This window comes from Fringilla coelebs (genome assembly GCF_963513975.1).
Source record: "Fringilla coelebs genome assembly, chromosome: 3".
NCBI lineage: Eukaryota > Metazoa > Chordata > Aves > Passeriformes > Fringillidae > Fringilla > Fringilla coelebs.
In genome coordinates, this window is record NC_140030.1 from 89,283,135 (window position 1) to 89,302,224 (window position 19,090).

The 19,090-nt window shown below is 38.8% G+C and overlaps 1 protein-coding gene across 1 annotated transcript in view; it reads left to right on the top strand.

Moving 5' to 3' along the window:
- THADA (THADA armadillo repeat containing) overlaps positions 1 to 19,090 on the top strand; it is a 151,231-nt gene that overhangs the window by 85,193 nt on the left and 46,948 nt on the right. Inside the window, exon 30 of the mRNA XM_084203263.1 lies at positions 5,590 to 5,705. Coding sequence (XP_084059389.1) covers positions 5,590 to 5,705 — 116 coding nt within the window. The remainder of the gene's footprint in view (positions 1 to 5,589; positions 5,706 to 19,090) is intronic.

Consider the following 19,090-nt stretch of genomic DNA (forward strand, 5'->3'; position numbering starts at 1 on the left):
CTTATAAAAATGCCTTCACCTGTCACAGCAGCTTGCCAGGTTTTATCTACATGGTTGTAGTAAAAAAACATTGGACCTAAGTTTCAGAATACAGAGATAACTTGGCAGTTGTATTTATTGTAGAAGAAGAAGAAAATCTTATCTGCCTTTAAATTAGAGAAGAAAAGAAAATTTATGTTTGAGGGTTTTTTACCAGCATGTTAATACTCAGGCAAAAGCTTTTGATGGGACTGTTCAGAAAACCTACATTTAGCTCGGTAAATCTTCTTACTGCTGCCATTTTGCAAAACCTTTCTTTTTTTTGCCCTCCCATGTTACTTCAACCTTCATGACTTGGTGAGTGGCATATTTTTGAAAGCTGAGTATTTACACAGTGTTTTCTTTCAGCTGCTGAAGCATCTGTTTTCTTTGTATTTTTTTAAGGGAGTTAAAGGATATGTGTTGAGAATGTTAAGTTTCAGGTGATGTCAGTTTGGTTTTCTGGTTTGTATTTTTTTCCCCCCCAGTAAGCACTGCAATGAACACTGGGAGCATTGTTTCAGTTTTGCACTTAGGAATGTGAATATTTGTACTGGGTACTTAACATAGCTGAGAGCTTGCATGAAAAAGTTTTTGTTGCTTTGGGTCATCTTAAGGGGGGAGGAAAACTCAATGTTGCTACTTCACTGAGAAGTGTGGAACTGGAAAACCTCCTGGTTTTGGAAAATCTCATTGTTTGAAAAAGGCACTTGGTGCAGCAACATGCTGAAGGCTGTACTTTCTTTCAAATGCAAACATGTGCTCATGTACACCAGGTATCCACCTAATCATTGTTTTATGTTGGAAATTAAAAGTTTATTATAAATTTCAGAACCTTAGTTCCTCCTATAAAATTATTGCTAATGCTATGAAATGTTAATTTTAATTTGTTAGAAAGTGTATGAAGCTAGATCAACTTTGTGGCTATTGAAAGGTTGTGCTGTATTTGCAGTGTCTCAGTATGTATGCAGGACAACTCTTGCCACCAAAATAAATTTACAATAGGTAAATTTTGTGTTTGATACAAGTTTTCCTCCATCGCTCCATTGCTTCATTATTTTAATTGTGTATTTCCCAGCAATTCAATCTGATATGAGTGCTGCTAAAGATAATGATCTGCTGCATATCATATCAAAGTTAGTGAGGGGGAAAAAATGTCTCTTGCTGATTTACATTTTTTACTTAGCTAATGTCTAACCATTTAAGTAGTTGTTTTTATTTTAAAAAAAGCAATGTGCATTTTTTTTCACTTAATCATCCAAAGTGAACACTTAGAAAATAGCAGATGTTAGGTCTTAAGGCCTGCTTGGGTACAAAGAAAACACTCAACTTTCTCATGTCAGGACAGGAGGACAGAGTGTTGCGTATGAAAGCACGCTGTTGGGTGGGGGATGGATGTGAACAGGACAGAAGGATATGTGTGCTGATTGACCAGAGGGGAACCGAGCTGGCTGTTCCTTTTCTTCTCTTCCTTTCCCCACCCTTCTCTGCTTTACCCCTTTTCCTGAGGCTTCTACAGCTGAAAAACCAGGGTGAAACATTGACAATTCCAAGGAAGGTACTGGAAGTTGGGTATGTCTGAATAGAAGAACATGGCTCAATTAGCATGCCGAGTCTTTGGGTTTTGCTCATTAGGATATAGTGTCACACCTGGGCTGGCTTGGTGGAGTTTGTTTGGGTGTTTTCTGTCTATTTTGCACTAAGTAGTTCTCCCATCCAGGTGGTTTTCCCTGCAGCAGCTTAGGACTTGCTGACTCAGAGTTAGAACCTTGTGGGCTGAATGGTCTCAGATGTCCCATCATGTATCCAAGTATCTGGACTTCCCATGGCTTGCACTGTTTTAACAACTATTGTCCAGGTTGATGGACAGTCTCTGCTGTCCTGTTAGTGTAATATCCTGGCTCCTGAACAGCCTGCGTAGGGGAAGAAAAGGTTTCTGGGTATCCATGAACTCACCATCTTTAATGCAGAATTCCACAGAGCTACAGACAATACTTTGTCTCAGTGAAGTGTTGTATCCATTAAAGAGAACCACTGTCAGCCAGCATAAACCTTCCTCCACAGATAGCTCAAATCTTTGGTAAAACTACCTTTAAAAAAGAAAAAAAATCTTTAATATATTGCCTTTGTGTAATAAAAAAACAATGCCACATACACAAGGAACACCGTGACCTCACTGCATTTATGTGTGAGGAATTCAGCAGAGGGTTTTAAATCTTGTAGTATTTTGGACTTGAGGAGAGCCATGCACTGGAAAGCCTGTCTATTTTATTAGCTGTATCAAACAGTCTCATAAAACTTGCTACCTCCTCATGCAAACTGGCCAACTCCTCATTGCCTGGCTTGTAGTCTTAGATCATGGAAGCCAAAGAATGACGCATCACATGTGATGGAATGGAGAGCTACTGAGGTTAACTTTTACACATTGCTTGTTTGGTTGCCTCTGGTTTTCACTTACATAAAGTAAGGCTTTGTATAAAACGTGCTGATGGTAATCACAATTTCCAGTTTAGCTTAGGCATTTTAAAATATCATGCTGAGAAAAAAATTTCTTTGTGGGAAAAGCTTTTTAGGTGCCTAAAATATGGTGAGGATGCATGAATAAAAGATAGAGGGCTTGCAGTGAAATAACAAGAAAATCAGGATTCTGTGTATGTCAGAAAAAGTTGAATGTTTTCTTTAATGGATGCGAGCACTTTTCAAGAGTGCATCAAACTCTCGCTTGAGTTGCACCTTCTAATTCTACTGTTCAAATAGGGCTCATGTCACGTGATTTTTACCATCAATCCGTATTGAAGGGATTGGTTCATCCAAAGAATTGACTCCAGAGGAGTTTTGCTTGCATTTTCAGTACTGAATTTCCTACCTGGACAAATTTAAATCCACCGGTTTTACCTCCTAAGTATACACAGTTCTTTCTCTTTCAAGACCTTTAGTTTGAACTATCAAACTACTTCTGCATTACACGGAAGGCACTTTGAGAGTTGTTTTCAGAGCTGAAGAGATAAATTAAAGCTGCTAGAAAAAAATATGATAGCCCCTTCATAATTGTGCAACAGATTTTATATTATTGCTTAGAGGTAAATCCATTGTCGTTCCTGGAAATGAATCCAAGCACAGAAGAATAAAAGTGGAAAGGTTAAGGCACCAAATGGTTTTCAATTAGCAGAGGACATAAAAAGCAATAAGAGCTTCTGCATAAATATTATTTTCCATTTTCGTTCTTCTTCTTCTGTCATGCCTATGACTTAACAGGCATTGAGGGCAAGCCCCAAAAAATATAGAGAAACTATTAGTAGTGGCAGCTTAGTGCATTGGTTTTGATGGAGAAGGTTAATTTGAGTAGGTATTTACAGAAACCATTTTAATAAGCAAACCTTTGCACAGGAAAGAGCAGACTAAAGGAGAGAACAAGGTAGACATCTCTGGTGACACTTGAAAATGTTTGCAAGCTTGCACTTCTGCAAAGTGTTTTGTAAGACAAGATAAAGATTCAAAGATTCAAAAGATCTTGGAATTGGAAGATAAGGATTCAAAAAGATCTTGGAAAGGCCATCGTAGAAAGATGGTGTCAACAAAATGATGTTCAGTTCAGAGGACTGCAGAAGATTTTAAAAAAACGAAAGACAAGCTACTTCTCCAGGATGTGTCTTGCCTACAGCGCACCTGCTGACAAAGAGAGAGAGGAGTTTATTTCATTGTTCCTGTCAAAGTGCCCCAGTGGGATCTCTGTGTTTAATAAGTGCCTCACTAGGAAAAAATCTGGACAGACTGAATAGTGTCCAGGAACAGTTGTTTGCCATGAGGGCAGGAGCAGACAGGAACACCTTACCTCAAGAGCTTGGATTTTGAGGGTGAAAGACTAGAGGAGTGTTCTGGAATCTGCTTTCTTGGTTGTTTTCAGGATTAGGACAGTCAGGCATTTGTTTCATCAAAGAATGTTTAGACCCTGCTTCAGTGTTTGTATGGATTAGATAGTCTCTTGACATCTCTTCTGTTTCTGTGCTTATTTGAAACGACTGCAGCTGTTTTTCCACTTGAATGATTTCACAAAAAGTAACCCAGATGAAATTGTGTCAAGTTAATGCTATGTGGCAGTGCTTGTGTTTCCAAAACAAACAAACAAACAAAAAAATAGAAACCCCAGAGCAAGTGACAGCTGGAATGTGGGAAATCACAATCTGAGATCTAAAAGTCTGCATACAAAGGTTTTTCTTTTCCCAGAGTGAAGTGAAGGCCCCAGCTTGATCCGTTAGTCATAAAATGTTACTTTGCACGTATGAAGTGCTAATACTCTTACATATCAAGAGTGTTGCCATATCAAATGCTCACAAAATGTATTTTCAGAAATTGTCTGATAATATCTCTTAAGCTTCCTAAATTCTGCATGTGGTCTGTTTCAGTAAAGAATGGGGGATGTACATTTTCAATTTGCATAGAAGCCCTTTCTGTAAATGTAACTTAGCTGTGTAAGCGAACAGAATTTCCAATTTTGAGGCTGTAAGGCAAAATTCCTTTTGCTGAGTAAGATCTTTTCCATTAGGCTTCACTAGTGCAACACACCTTTCTATGTTACAAATTACTTCACCCAGGTGTTTCCTGTTCACGTGCGTGTGAATGGGAAGTTGAAACCAAGTGGGATGATACGGGTGGTGTCACTCGTGTCAAGTGTGGGTCATGCACCCTCTGCCACATGCAGGATGGGCACTACAGGGGCTGGGCTTGGAGAGCCCCTCTCCACTGTGCAGTTGGTATCAGCTTTCTTATACTACCCAGTATTTTCCTTTCATGCTTAGATGACTGTACTTTTTTTTTTAATAATTTTTTTCTTAACACTTTTCTATATATTCAATATTACTTGGAAAAAACCCATTTTTAAATAGCAAGGAGGGTCTCTGAGAACATACATTTTTTGTTTTAACTGCCTGACCAGTCATGCTTTCTATTTTGGTACCTTGACTTCTTTCCTTCATCAAAGCTTGGACATGTCTGTTAGGCTTTTACAAGAAACTCTGGAGGAGAAAGTGCAGAACCCCAGTGAAGGAGCTCAGTCCTCAGAAATGGAAAGTGCTCCATGGGGCCTGGGATGAAGGTTCTCAGGAGCAGGAATAAAGATGGTTTTCAGTCAGCACTTCAGAGGCGTTACAGATGGTAATTCCCTTCCCTGTCTCCTTGGTACAGTGCAAGCAGCCTTGCTCCTTCCAGTGTGCCAAGCTGCCAGTCTGCTCCCCAGGCAGTTGTGCTGGCAGAGCAAATGGCACAGCAAGAAAGCTGAAAGCTGAGGGATGTTTAAGTTGGAAAAGGCCAGAGGAGGGATGTTCATCTAGCTGCCTTGTGTTGACTTAATGGAGGTTAACATCTTCCAGCACTTTCTGTTGTTTTGTGTGAAAAATGGGTTTTAAAGATGGGCAACTTAAAGATTTAAGGATTCTATCTGCCGTGAGGCCAAGTGAATGCATGTTTTTCCTTGCGTAATGGTTGTTCATTTTACAGGCAACTGTTTCATCTTATAGTTATTTGAATAAAAAGCAGTGGCTAGAAACTTTTCATTTGAATTTTTTTTTTATTTAGGTTTTTCACTTGCTGCAGTCATACCTAGAATCAAACCAGTTTGTTAGTTTGGACTTCCAGCAGGGACTGCGTGACATCATTACCTGTGTTGGAACCAAGCTGTGGCTGGCTAAAAGGTAAGATAAAACACAAAATACCTGGTTTATAAATAGTTTACTAATGTATGGAAGGCTTGGTTGATTTTTTGAGTTATTATTTTAGCAAGGTGGACAGATTTATTTGTGTTAAAATATGTAAAATTTAGATGCCTTATTGGCTTGCTGATTTTTAATTGAGGTGATTTTTTTTTTTCCTAAAGCAAGATTTTTTTTCCAAACCTTGTAGTCTAGTTATTAAGGAAAAAAATAACTGGGAATGAACTTTCCTACAGAAATAGACATTTTGAGGATAACTCGTGCTTCTTGGCTAAGAAAAATATGCCACATATATGAGGTTTTTATGTTAGTGTTTTTCTGACTTTGACCTTTACAGAAAATTAGTGGCGAAATGTCATAGCAGTTGTTTAAACTAAAAGTGTTTAGCTGCCCACAAACAATCCAAGATAGATTGGGAAACATTTTTCATAAGTTCATCTTCAGGTGACCTATGTATAACTAACTAACTAGCTCTCTTGCTCTCTCTCTTGCTCTCTCTCTTGCTCTCTCTCTTGCTCTCTCTCTTGCTCTCTCTCTTGCTCTCTCTCTTGCTCTCTCTCTTGCTCTCTCTCTTGCTCTCTCTCTCTTGCTCTCTCTCTCTTGCTCTCTCTCTCTTGCTCTCTCTCTCTTGCTCTCTCTCTCTTGCTCTCTCTCTCTTGCTCTCTCTTGGTCTCTTTCTCTTTTTTTCTTCTCTCTCTTCCTCTTTCTGTCTTTCTTTCCCTCTTTCCTTCTCTACTTTGTCTCAGCAATTGCTTTTGAAAATTTCTACCCAGAAGAATTCCTACCCAAAACACTAAAGGAATCAGTTTTGAACAAGAGCACTGGTCCTTGCAGAGATAGATAACTGGGAATATCCCAGATTTTGCACTGTGGCATGAGGCCACCAGTGCAGCTCGTGTGGGTCTCTGATAAAACCTGAGTCATTTTCTGATCATCAAAACCAAAATCCTTAGAGGTTTGGAGAAGAGGGGTGTCTAGTGGGGAAATCTATTAATGTTAACTGAGTTGGGGTAATGAGGATAGAGTTGATCTTTGGGGGTTACAGAAGTGTCTCCTCAATGAGTGATAGTGGTGGTATGGCAGATAAAACTTGGTGCGAATAATTGGAAAATGGCTCTCATGAACAAAGACTGGACTTTACCTGGGGAAGGAGTGGTTGACTGAGCAGATTTTTTGTTTGAAAAAATTCCTCTTGCTCTTGGGAATGCCCAATAGGGGAGGGGGCAAATATTATAAAAAGGATGATGAAAAACACAGAAAACCCCCCATTTGTGGTTCTGTGTTAATCTGTGTTGTATATTTAAATATTGTGTAAATCCCAAAGAAGATACACCAGGAATCAGAAGCAGTATAAAGACTAACAAGCACAGAACAGTTTCTACTTGGGGACTGATTAAATAGGCTGAGATTTTTTTTAATAATGGAAAAAGGACAACTGAGGGATGTGAAATATGAGTCACATAGAAAGGGACAGGAAATTAGCATTCTGTCCGAGGTGGCAGATGTAAAAGAAACCAACTAATGAAGTTTTTAATGTAATTTTAATTTGGCTATGGAACCCTGTGATATAAGATAATCTTGGTTTTAAACCTGTCTGAATTTTTAAACAATGATTTAATGGAGTCATGGAAGGAAAGTCCAGTGAGGTTACTGAGTATGTAGGCATCACAATTGGCTTAAGAAATTCTTCAGCAACCTTAAGGGTTGAGGCAGAGGTTTTGGCAAATGTCACTATTGCTGTGCTTGCATTTCCTGTGCATCTGCTCTCTGCCCCAGCTGGAGACATCATGGTGGATTTGGTGCACCTTTTCACGTGAATCAGCGTAAGCATTTTAAAGTGTTTAAATGAGAATGCTAATTTGCATAAGTAATTTAATAGTTAATAACTGAAACTGTTATAAAGAATAAAAACCAAAACACTAGAGACCAAATTCAGTAGAAAGATACTCATGCTAAGTAATTCAAACCTGTTTCTCTTGCAGCAAATACATAAAGGCCGTTCCATTCATTGCAGATTTTAAATAAATTCTATTTCCAAAGTATTTTTTTCAGAGCCACTCTTTTTAACCTGTCAATTGTATTGACAGGTTAGGTTTTTAGTGAGGTTTTTTTTAATTATTTTATTATCATCTCTGGAAATGAAAGCTTTTCAGGCCCTCTCTAAGAAATTCTTGTCCAAAGTAAAGGTGTTTTCTCTTTCACTTGCCTGTAAAAAGTCACAACTGTGTGTGCTGATATTAACTCCCTGTCAGCAGCACATTTTAATTTTGTCAAATTGTTATAGCCTCCTTGTCATAGTTCTCAACAATGCAGTTAATGCTCTACATGAAGGATTTTAGAATGTCTTTCTCCCAAGATAGTAAAATTTTGTATTATGAGCATGTAGCCTTGCAGCACTAACTTAAAGCATGGGGATTTTAACTGACAGAAACTATTTTTCCAAATTTCTAATGTACTTTATGCCCTCCCTCCCCTCCCCTCCCTTCCCTCCCTTGCCCTGTTGTTAGACTTCTTGCTATGCATCTGCTCCTTCAGAGAGGGTGATGGCTGGCTGGACCCTCAGTCATGTACAGACATTCTTACCTTATTTCTGTTCAGGCCAAGAGAATGAGCACCACAGAGAGGAGTTAATGCATCCCCGTCCGGCTTTTCTGCTTTTCCATAAGGAGATAATTTACCATGTCACTGATACTGCAGAGCAGAGACTCTTTGAAAAGAGGGTATAAGAGGCACTCACTGTTAATCTTGAATGGCTAAAAAAAAAGTTAAAATAACAGGAAAGTGGTTGTGAATCTGGGGAATTATTTCCAAACATCAATTTTCAATCACATTTCTGTGCTAGTTCTGTTAAGTTCTTGCTGGTGTTCTTTCAACTATGTACTTCCTTTGTACTATGGAACAAATTTCTCTGAGAATCTTGAATTACAAAACTTTGGATTGCATATGCAGTTCTTAAAAATGAGGCTCAGTTGTCATGTGTATGTATTTGGAGGAAAGATTATAGTTTTCAATGGTTTCCTGAACTGGGTGGGGGTTTTTTTGTTTGGGTTTTGGTTTTAGGGTTTTCTTTGCCTTTTCAGGGCCAGAATGTTATTTCCTTTCATCAGGATTTATTCGTGCAGAATAGCTCAAGATTCTGTTGCACATTCCATGTAATATACTAATCTCTTTTTTCTTCTCCATGCTACACCCTGATTTTCCTTTAGAGAATAATATAATGGGTCACATTCCCCAAATCAAATTTCATGAAACGTTCACTTTTTCAGCTGGTGTTTTCTATCTGTTCAGAAGGCAGGCTTCTCATACTGATGGGGCATGGTTGCTTTTTCTTCTTGGCTTTTTTTTATACCTTCAAAACATTAACATTTCAAAACCAATATTTTCATTTTTGATGTTTTGAATGAGACCTGCCTTTTATCCACTTCTCAAGGTGATGGTTGAGTCTTTTCACTTCAACTGTATGTTTGTACTTCACTTGGTGGGGTTTTTTTTTGTTTTGAACATACCTGTTAGTTAGTCAAAAGTGGTTTAGTAATGTTACTGCTTTCCTTCACCTTCACACCAGTGTTAGTTTACTGCATTTTTTGCAAATGTGGGAGATGCAGGGTGTTTGAGAACAGAAATTAAAAAATTATATAAAATCTGTTTTGTTGGAGAACATAGGTGATGGAACCAAATTATGTAAATTAGTCTGATGAAAGCTTTAAAATATGAACAGTTTATCAAGCTAAATCTTTGAAAGAGTTCAAAGCTCTGTCATATGAATAATTTTTTTAATAAATTGTAAAAAATTTTTTTAAAAACTTTTAAAAAATAAAGTTTTTAGCTCAGCTGCATACCAGGGAGTTACAAGACTAACTTGAGATGCCTTCTGCTTCATAAATACAGAATGCTAGAAGAGCAGCCTTTGGATTTGGTAATGTGTTGTACAGAAGTCCCAGAAATACCTCTCTTGTTTAATTTGTAGCCTTTGGCATGGCAAAGTATTGGTACTGGAAAATTTGAGAAATCATGTCATTGCATGGCTTTGCTGTAGGATGCTGCTTTTCAGCATTTTGAGTTGGATTTTCTTTTTCCGCCTTCCTACTTACTGGAGACCACAGGAGGGGGAAAAGACTTTGAGGTTCTGCCAGAAGTCAAATAACATACTCTGCTAACCTCTAGCCATGTGCCAGTTCTTAGCTGAGAGCTTGTCTGCACCGGGAGAGTTTACTTCTAAGAAGGTGGCTTTCTTGAAACTGACTTGTGGGGAGCAGCCGTGTATAAAACCGGTTGGCTTTGCCTTTTGCAAGGAGTCGCGGGTTCATCTGGAATGGGCCACCTGCGGTGCTTTTATAAACCAAATAACCCGTGCTCTGCAGTGCTGCTGCTTACAGCTCTCTGCTTTATGGTTGGCACTGTTAAAAATACAAGTAGGTCCTGCACAAGATTCAAGCTCGCACAACAAATACATGCAGAAGTTATTTTAGGCACAGGCTCAAAATGGGGTTCACTGTTCGCTGTGATATGTGCTGCTTGGTTTTCCCCCAGCTGCTTCTCCAGTGGTCCAACTATGACTGCTTTGAATGAGGAAAATCTCATCAGTATTTTATAGCCCTACAGAGTATGGTAACTCGCCAAGTTTTGATAGCCATGGCACTCCATCAAGCCTGTTGTATTCCTTTTCCCCCTCTGCTTTTGGCAGCGCTGTGTGAGTGACAGCAGGCAGATGGGCAGTCTTGGGTCTTTCCTAGGAGGAACTTCATGCGAGGTGCATTTAGGCCATCTGTGTAGACAGCAAGAATGTGGCCTCTTTGTGGTTTCAGGACTTCATTGCTCAGACTGTAACCAAAATACGCATTTTTTCTCATATGGCTCTTAGGAGAGACAGTGGTGACTTCTAGTGAACAGACTATTACAGACGAAACAGAGGCACATGCAGGCATACCTAGACAGAGGTGCAACATGCCCATGGCTCTCTGCATCTTTGTAAGCAGCCTCTATGTGATTTTTGAAGTGGCCCTTATTTGGGAGTTGGAAGGGTTTTTTTTGTGGGGAGAATGTAAGGTTATCCTCCTTGGCAGAGAGGGAAGTCCTCTTCATGTTTTAGTACTCTTGCCTTGTCTTCTTCCACTACATCAGGATGAACCTTCTTGTCCCTCTGAGGCCATGTCTGCACTTGGCATCTCCCTGTTTTCTAACTTTTCAACTTTTTAATTTCTGTCTTTAAAACCCACACATTGAGAAGTGCAGTTATTTATCTTTATTCGTTAGTGGTCTGTATGTCTTGCCCAGCCAAGTTCAAAAGTTGGAAATGTTTTAGTGATTGAGCTTTTCTCTGCAGAAGTTTATTTACCAGGTTTCAAATTGAAAACTTAGCTTTCTGTAAGCTGGGACAATAATTCCTGTGTTTGCCCTTGTACACACAAAATGTGAAGGGAAATTTTTGTTGTGCTGTTCCAGTTGAAAATGAAGTGTACCAGTATGAACAGCTCAGAGAATCACAGAAAATGCTGAGTTGGAAGGGACCTGCAAAGATCATCGAGTCCAGCTCCTGGCCCTGCACAGGCCATCCCCAAGAGTCACACCATGTGCCTGAGAGCATTGTCCAAATACTTCTTGAACTCTGTCAAGCTTGGTGCTGACTCACCAGTAATTTGTTAATCTGCATGTTTTAACCCATGTGCCTTAACTTCATTTTTCTTTGTTTTTGAGAGCAGTCATAGCATGTCATTGTTCATAAATGTATTCCTAGAGGCACTAATTTACATCTTACGTGCTTTTAGCGAGCTAATTTAGGTTTCTGTGCTGCTCCAAGTCCACTCTTTCACCAGTTTTGATAACAGTATCCTTAACACGGCTACAAACTGTTTATTTAGGCAGTTGGTGATTGCTTGTTTTGGAACACCCACTTTGGGTATCAGTAGAGATGTTTGGACTTCAGGCTGAAGTTTAAGATGTACTTTGCATAAGATAAAGTAGTGTTTGACTCTGGTTCATAGGTATATTCCTGACTTAACTAGGAACATTCCAGGAATACTGAGTTTTGGATGAGGTTGTTTAAGGTGCTCCCTCCACCAGTGCAACATTTGGAGTAGGCAGAAACAATGTACAGTTACAGATCTTGGACATAAATCCTCACTTATATGTAAAAATGCTTTTCAGTAAATAAACATAGGAGTTTTCCTAGCTTTTTCTTCCAAGTAAGCCCCTTGATTTAATTGTGTAAAATTCATTAAATTTGCGCATGGGATTAGTTTGACCTCTTAAGTTTTTTAGGATGTTGCTCAGGGATCACATGAGGTTCTCATTAAGAGAACAAAAAAGAGAACAGCCAGGATTATTTTATCAATCAGGTATGCTAAAAACAACACCAACAAAACACAGCCTTTCAATATATCATTCAATAAGGACAGCTGGAGCACAAATAAGTTTTTCTTAATAGCTGAAACTCAGGATGTTCTTGGTGGTATTACAATGAAAAAATGATTTGTGCAGCTTCTTTTTGAAGCAATAAATTTTCTGTCTTTACGAGGGAAACTAATAACAACATAATAGTCTGGCTTTGAGAGTGGTAGAAAAACTTAAATCACCGGGCTAGCAACTCCCTTTGGAGACAATGCCTGCTGTAGTGCTGGATGAGCTGTCCCTATAGAATGGGCAAGTGAGGGGACTGTGCACATGATAATTACTTGGAGAAGATCTCAACAGCACCAAGTAGGCAAGCAGATGCACTTCTACTAATGTTTGTATTTCTGTTTCTATGCGCGTGTTCCTGCACTTCCAGGAACTCAGCAAGGTTTACTTGGTAGTGCAGGCTTCATTATTACTTTTTTAAATGCTTTCCATTAAATGTAGGTCTGTTGGCCGTGATGTTCATTGATGTGCTGGTTTTGTATTACATGGTTAAAAATGCTATGGACAAAGTTTAATAATTAAATCCATTATTAATGTCTCCTTAAGAAGTCGAGAGGAAGGCCATGCATGTTGATTCAGTGCTACAGATGTGGGCTCTGAGAGAAAACAGATTAAAATATGAATGCTGCCCTCTAAACAAATACACCCCCAAAAACCTCAGTCTTTAGAATACTGCAGAATTTGAAAGCTAATAACCAAAACAACAGGAGAAGATTTAATCTTTTAACCAGCTGCTCGCTGTACGTGTAGGAGTGATTTCCATAAGCTTTGTCGCCTCCATAAATGACATCTGATCCTTTACCAGATCACGCTGCAGGTAAAATGTGGTCAGTACAAAGCCAGCTTGGCCTGGTTCATCAGCAACCCTCCAAGGATGGAGCTCCCCATGGACAGCCCTCAAGGATTATGTAGAGTTGACTGTATCAAGACTCAAGACATCACAGATTAAGACTCAAGACATCACTCTTTGGTGTGTTTAGAAGATATTTTAGCTGACGCAATGGCAGGTCACATATCAGAAGAATCTGGCCTCCAGAAGGAGGAGTACTTTTGGAGATTGGGCATTCTTCAGCAAGGAGTATGCTGGGAGTTGAGAGGGGAAGATATACTGTAAACCCAAAAGTTAGTTGCCAATGTGCCAACCAGAAAAGCTGAGATTATGGAAGACAGAGGCACAGTGGGAAACTCATAATAAGAGGTTGCACAGATCCCATCCCCAGGTTCCAGCTTTGACATGTTGGACTTAATAAAAATTCTTTCCTCTGTTTATGTAGTGCTAAAGATGAAATTCCAGCTCTAATGTGCCTAAAATTTTGAGTTATCAGGAATGTTTATACAGTTCAGAAATACAGTAATTTGTGCAATTGCATCCTGTACATTAACTTGAATATGACGTTCAGGAAACAAATTCTATCCATCTGTCAGAATCAACAATTGTATGTGATACTGGTGGCTAGAAAGTAGGAGAATTTGGGGTTTAAATTCATCACCAGTAAGCTGATCTATTTTCTGCCAGCTAAAATACAAATTTCTTTAACAATGACATGTTATTTACACAGAAGAATAGGGCAGTGTTTAGTAATTACAGTGTTTCTGTTAATAGGGGACTTTTTCTAAAATGATATTGATACGTTTAATCATAAGAACAGGTCTTCCTTCCAGGAACTTAAGTCCTTTCCAGCCTTTCTAAAGGCTTCAGAAACATACAGCATTACAGTAAGAGTGGCTTTTTCATTGAAGACCAGAGAGGGAGTAGGCAGTTCATTTAATTAATTGATCACTTTAAAAATTGAAATGAAAACAGTCATGCAAGTCATTAAGATGAATCTCTTCTTCACAAGGTAGTGGTGAACTGACCTTTGAAGGGGTTACCCTTGTGATCTGGCCAGCTCTGGTGTCTTTACCCTGATGCTTAAGAGTGTGTTTTGATGGTTTGGGACAAAATACAAGGATTTGTAGGTAACTTGTAAGTTGTATAATTTTGACTAAAGTTCTACATCAGCTTGATTCATTATCCAAATCTTGTCATCAGTTTTTAAAGTTTGGAGCTGAGATTAACTAATCTGAGTTGCTAAGAGTCACTTAAACACTGTATGAAAAAAATATTGTCAGACACTGTTAATTATTTACTGTTTTACTGTGACCAGACCTGTAATGTACATGTTACATTATTAGGAGGAAATTCTATTTTGTTAGTTATGTAATAAAGTGATATTCCCATTTCAGAAATAAGATTAGAAGTTAGAAAGATTCATAAGGCAGCACTGGGTAAAAAAATCTGCAGTCTTTCAGATGTTTCTAATAGCTTGGAGGCTGAAAATTGCAGAGCTTTTCTGAGACCTCTTCTAAAAGGTTTTAGGAATCCCTAAGATAGCTAACTACATAAGATACCTGTAGCTAACCTCATCCATAAGAGAGATATTATGGATTTTTATTTGAAAGACATTCGTTGTCAGGATGCATTTGACATTTCTTAGTGCTCATTGAGAGTTTCAGGAAATATGCTTCAATTTTTATGTTGTTACATTTTTAGTAAATATTGTCAGTTGCTGTACATTAAATAGTGCTTGTGCTGCTAGTAGTTTTCCAACATCTGTTTCCTAATGAGGAAAAATATGAGCAAAATAAACGACCTCTTTGAAAAACATTGAATTTCTAGAATAACCAAAAGCTAATGTAATAAACATTAACACAAATTGCATTGATTTCATAATCACTGGCTTGTATCTGTCTTATTTATGTAACAAATGCAATAAATTAATGCTACAGTTGCTGTTGCTCATCTTGAAGGGAGGTAGAAAAAGAGGAATGATCCAAGATAAAATAGCTGTCAGCTTCTTAAGTCATCTGACTGTCATTGAAAAGTGGGGGTTTGGAAAGATAAGGAGAATCTGCAGAAGTTGTGCATCAAAATTCTTTGGTCCTTGCTATAAAGTGGTGTTGACATCCTGACTTTAATACAGAAATCAGGATAGTTATAAATGGTGCCCTTTAATAAGTAGAAATGCTGTTTAAGAGCCTTTGCAAACCCTGGTGGTTACAGAAGCAAGAGATTGTCTTTTTCCCAGTGTTCTGACAGAATTGAGGCCAAATGTGTGAGCTTTCCATGTTCTTTGCTCCTTGTTGTTTCTCTTGGAAAAGAAGGTAATTTGCTCTGTAATTCATTAATGTTGATCTTGTTTAAATTAAACAGTAATACAGGAGAAACTGACTTTTAAAAGTTAAGCCATGTGTTCCTGATAGAGTTGAAGCAATGAAGTTGTGGGAGCCAAATACACGGGAGGTCTGTGACCACATATTGCTGATTTCTTCAATAAATGCCAGTTTGGTTTGCATTAGATCTGCCATCCAAAATAAGCAAACCAATGACTACCTCAAATTCAGCATGACTTAACTATAAAAGGTGAATCAAACATTTTAAAGATAATATTTGTGGAGCTCCAAGCTGTGATAGTCTAGGATTGATTTCAGTTGCATAGCCCTAAGCTGCAATCAGTGGTGCTTAGTGGAGGTAAAGGCAGAGCAGAAATCAAAGCAGCCCTACTGCTACTGTAGGTAGCCAAAGCCAGCTGGAGCAAACCCCAGTGTTGCACATGGAGCTTCTGAACCTGCCCAGTCTCATTTACATCTCCTGCAGGGAATGCTTCCTCATTCACCTACCAGGCAGTTCCTTGTTGAAAACAAATAGCTCTTTGTTACTCTGGTCTTATAATATTCTATAAGTGCTTAACCTAGGACTCTTCAAAGGCCTGTGAATGGGAGCCTGTGAATTTTAACGGACTTTTTAACTCCATTAACCTTTTTCTTTGAAAAAAAGTCCCTGGACTCCTAACAGCTAACAAAAGGTTTCCTCCTGCAAGTGTCTTGAACTCTTCTTAAATTTCATATTCACATGCCAGAATTGAAAATGCAACTGCAAAGAAGTCTGTCTATTCTATCCCCAATTACTTGTTCAGCATTAATGACAAGAAGTTGAGTAAGTTTGGAAGACTTTCATTTTCAGGATCTAATCCAGAAATCTGCTATGAAGTGTCAATAATATGCAAACTGGCACCTGTGTTTCCAGATTTTCTACTGTTCAGCTAGGCCTACCTAAAATAGTAAGAAAAAAAAAAAAGACACTTATTTCCATCATAGTGAAGATACTGTTAGGCCAGAGCTTTAGGCAATTACAAAAAAAAAAAAAAAAAAGGCGTAAACCCTTTAAAATCTTAAGTCCTTTTAACTTTATTGACTTGTGTTCTTTCAATGATCTTGTATATTCTGTGGAGTTCCATGGTCGTAGAATCATAGAATCACCTGGGTTGAAAGGGACCTTAAAGATCTCCTAGTTCTTACTCCTCTGCTGTGCTCTTGGGACACCTTCAACTAGAAGAGGCTCTTCAGAGCCCCATCCAACCTGGCATTGAACACCTCCAGGGATGGGGCATCCACAACTGCTCTGGGCACCCTGTTCCAATGCCTCACCACCCTCACAGCAAAGGATTTCCTCTTAATATGTAATCTAAGCCTGCTCTCACTGAGTTTGAATCCATCCCCCCTTGTCCTGTCACTACAGGCTCTTGTAAAGTCTCTCTCTTGCAGGCTCCCTTTAGGTACTGGAAGGCTGCAATATTTTTGAGGCTGAACAATCCCAATTCTCTTAGCCCATCCTTATAGGATGATCTGGTAAGGACTCAGCAGCTCCTCCCATAGTCATTTTTTTCTCCTTTATTAAATTAGAAATATGTTTTTTCTGCATCTTGTTCTTGCTAAGTAGTAATCTGAAGTAGTAATCCTTTCTGTCCCTGCCTGTTGCAGGAGGGAAGGAGTCTTCCTTCCCTCTGCCTGGCAGGTCCAGTCTGGGCCTTGACTTTCACACATTACTCGGGGCAGACAGCCTTTGTCCTCTCTTTGGTCAGATGTGTTGGAACATTCTGCAGCATTAGCTGTTAGTGAAACTTAATGCAGCAGGTGGCTTTGACCTGATTTTTATTTCCACCTGGACAGTCAAGCTCCAAGTGAGAGCATTATGAAGTACTAAAAAGTGTGGGGCGAGCTCCTAAGTGCAGTAAGGTTCCAGGAGCAGGCTGGCTATAAGCTCTATATCCTAACACAAAGCAACAAATTGAACTTCTGAAAATTATGGTTTAAGGCATCTGGACCCAGTACATCAAGTGGCCATTGGGTCTTTGGTGCCAGCTCTTTGACTTCCAGGTGTGCTGTTGTTACACTAAACTACTGGCTAGCATAGACAAAGCATTGCTTTAATCAGGTATGGATCTGTGCCCTGGCATCACATGGCTGCTATTAGTATAGATGTGTAAGAGTAGGAATATTGTTTTGATAGCTATTCTATATTTCTGGGTGGATATTCCCTTAGATATGAAAGTCCTAACTGTCTCTAGTTCTACCCCATTCAGAGTCATGTACAGTTTATCATTGGGAGTGAGCATATGATGTATTTGTTTCCATTAATAACCAGGTTGGAAGGGAAATGAAATAATTTTTGGGTTTTGTACAGAAAAAAGGAGTGCTGTTCCAGATGTCTAGAGCTCCCACCTTTTGCTACTGCTGTGACTTTCTTGTTTGGAGACAGATTTCCTCAAATCTTGTTTATGAGAACACCACCTTATTGGTATTGGTGTTAAAAAGGAAACATCTTGTCCTGTTCCCACTTGTGTTGCTGAAGTTCTGCACGAACAGGTCGTAATACTGTGCAGTGCATCATTCAAAATGTTCAGCACTGTGATTTTTGGCTGTCAGATCTGTTATGTAAATCACAGTTTGATTGTCTTCAAGATTGAGCTTTCTGCTACAATCTGAACAACACTGAACAGAGCTTGGTTTTGGAAAACTGAGTTTCCTGTTGTGTTTGTCTGGCACATATGGATGAGAATTCACTAGCATCACCAGAGCAACAGAACCAGCCAAGGACAAACATTTGGCATGTTTTATGCTGGAAAAGTCTCTTTTCAAAATCAAAGCATGCATATGCATTCACTTTAAATGAAGTGGTGGGTGCTTAAAAAGTGGACCAAAATAAAAAAAATGCCAGTGTTGTTGTTGCCTCTTCTTCAGTAAAAGTTGCATCAGCCATGTTTTGCCCAGGGCACAGTTTGTACATTGGAAATTTTCTTTCCACTGAAAACACGATATGATAAGCGAGTCTTCCATTTTTTTGTAAGAGCTGAAGTGCAGTAGACCCATTAGGTTCCTCATATTGACTGGGAACTGTTGTAGCTGCTTTCATCCATTTGTGAGAGACCTCTTGTGGTTTGTTTTTCTTCTGAGCTTTTGACTGATCAGTCCCTCTGTTTTCTCATGGGTTGAGCTCCCAACTCCATGAGTATTCCTTGGTTGTGTTTTCATTCACATTTGTTAAGAAAAACTTAGGCAGCAACTGAATGCCCAAGATACAGAAAAGACCTTCGCTTAACCAGGGTGGATAGAAATTAAGTCTGCCTAATAGGACTCTCCAAAAATAGGCCATATTAAAATTGCTTTGGCTTCTTAAGGCGTTGGTTCTTGTTGATGTACATCTTCTCAGCTGGCAGCTCTTGAGCTTGAAGGCAAGTGGTAGAAGGCAAGCATGAAGAAGTCTGGGGAGGTATGAACCTAGACCACTTCACTAGTAAGAAAATGTTCAAAAAGTCTCTTTTTATGCAGAAGGAGAAAAAAGCTCTTCTGAAGAGAGATCCTGGTAGCACATATTCTGCTGTGTGTTATGTGGATGCCTAATATTGTAGGTATAAAAGAAAGCATTTTGTATAAAAGAAACCATAAGTATTTTAGACTTCTTGCAGAGTTTATTATTGAAGGTGAGAGCAATGTTTCTGGTTAAAGTTGTCTTTTTTAATAGGTTCATAGGCTAACTCTCCATAGGCAAATACAGTGGCCAAACTATGTAAGAGCCTCAAACTTTTCATTTTTATGTTGTGATTGCTTATCTTACTTGAAAAAGCTTTTTTTTTTTTCTTGAATTTTAAAGA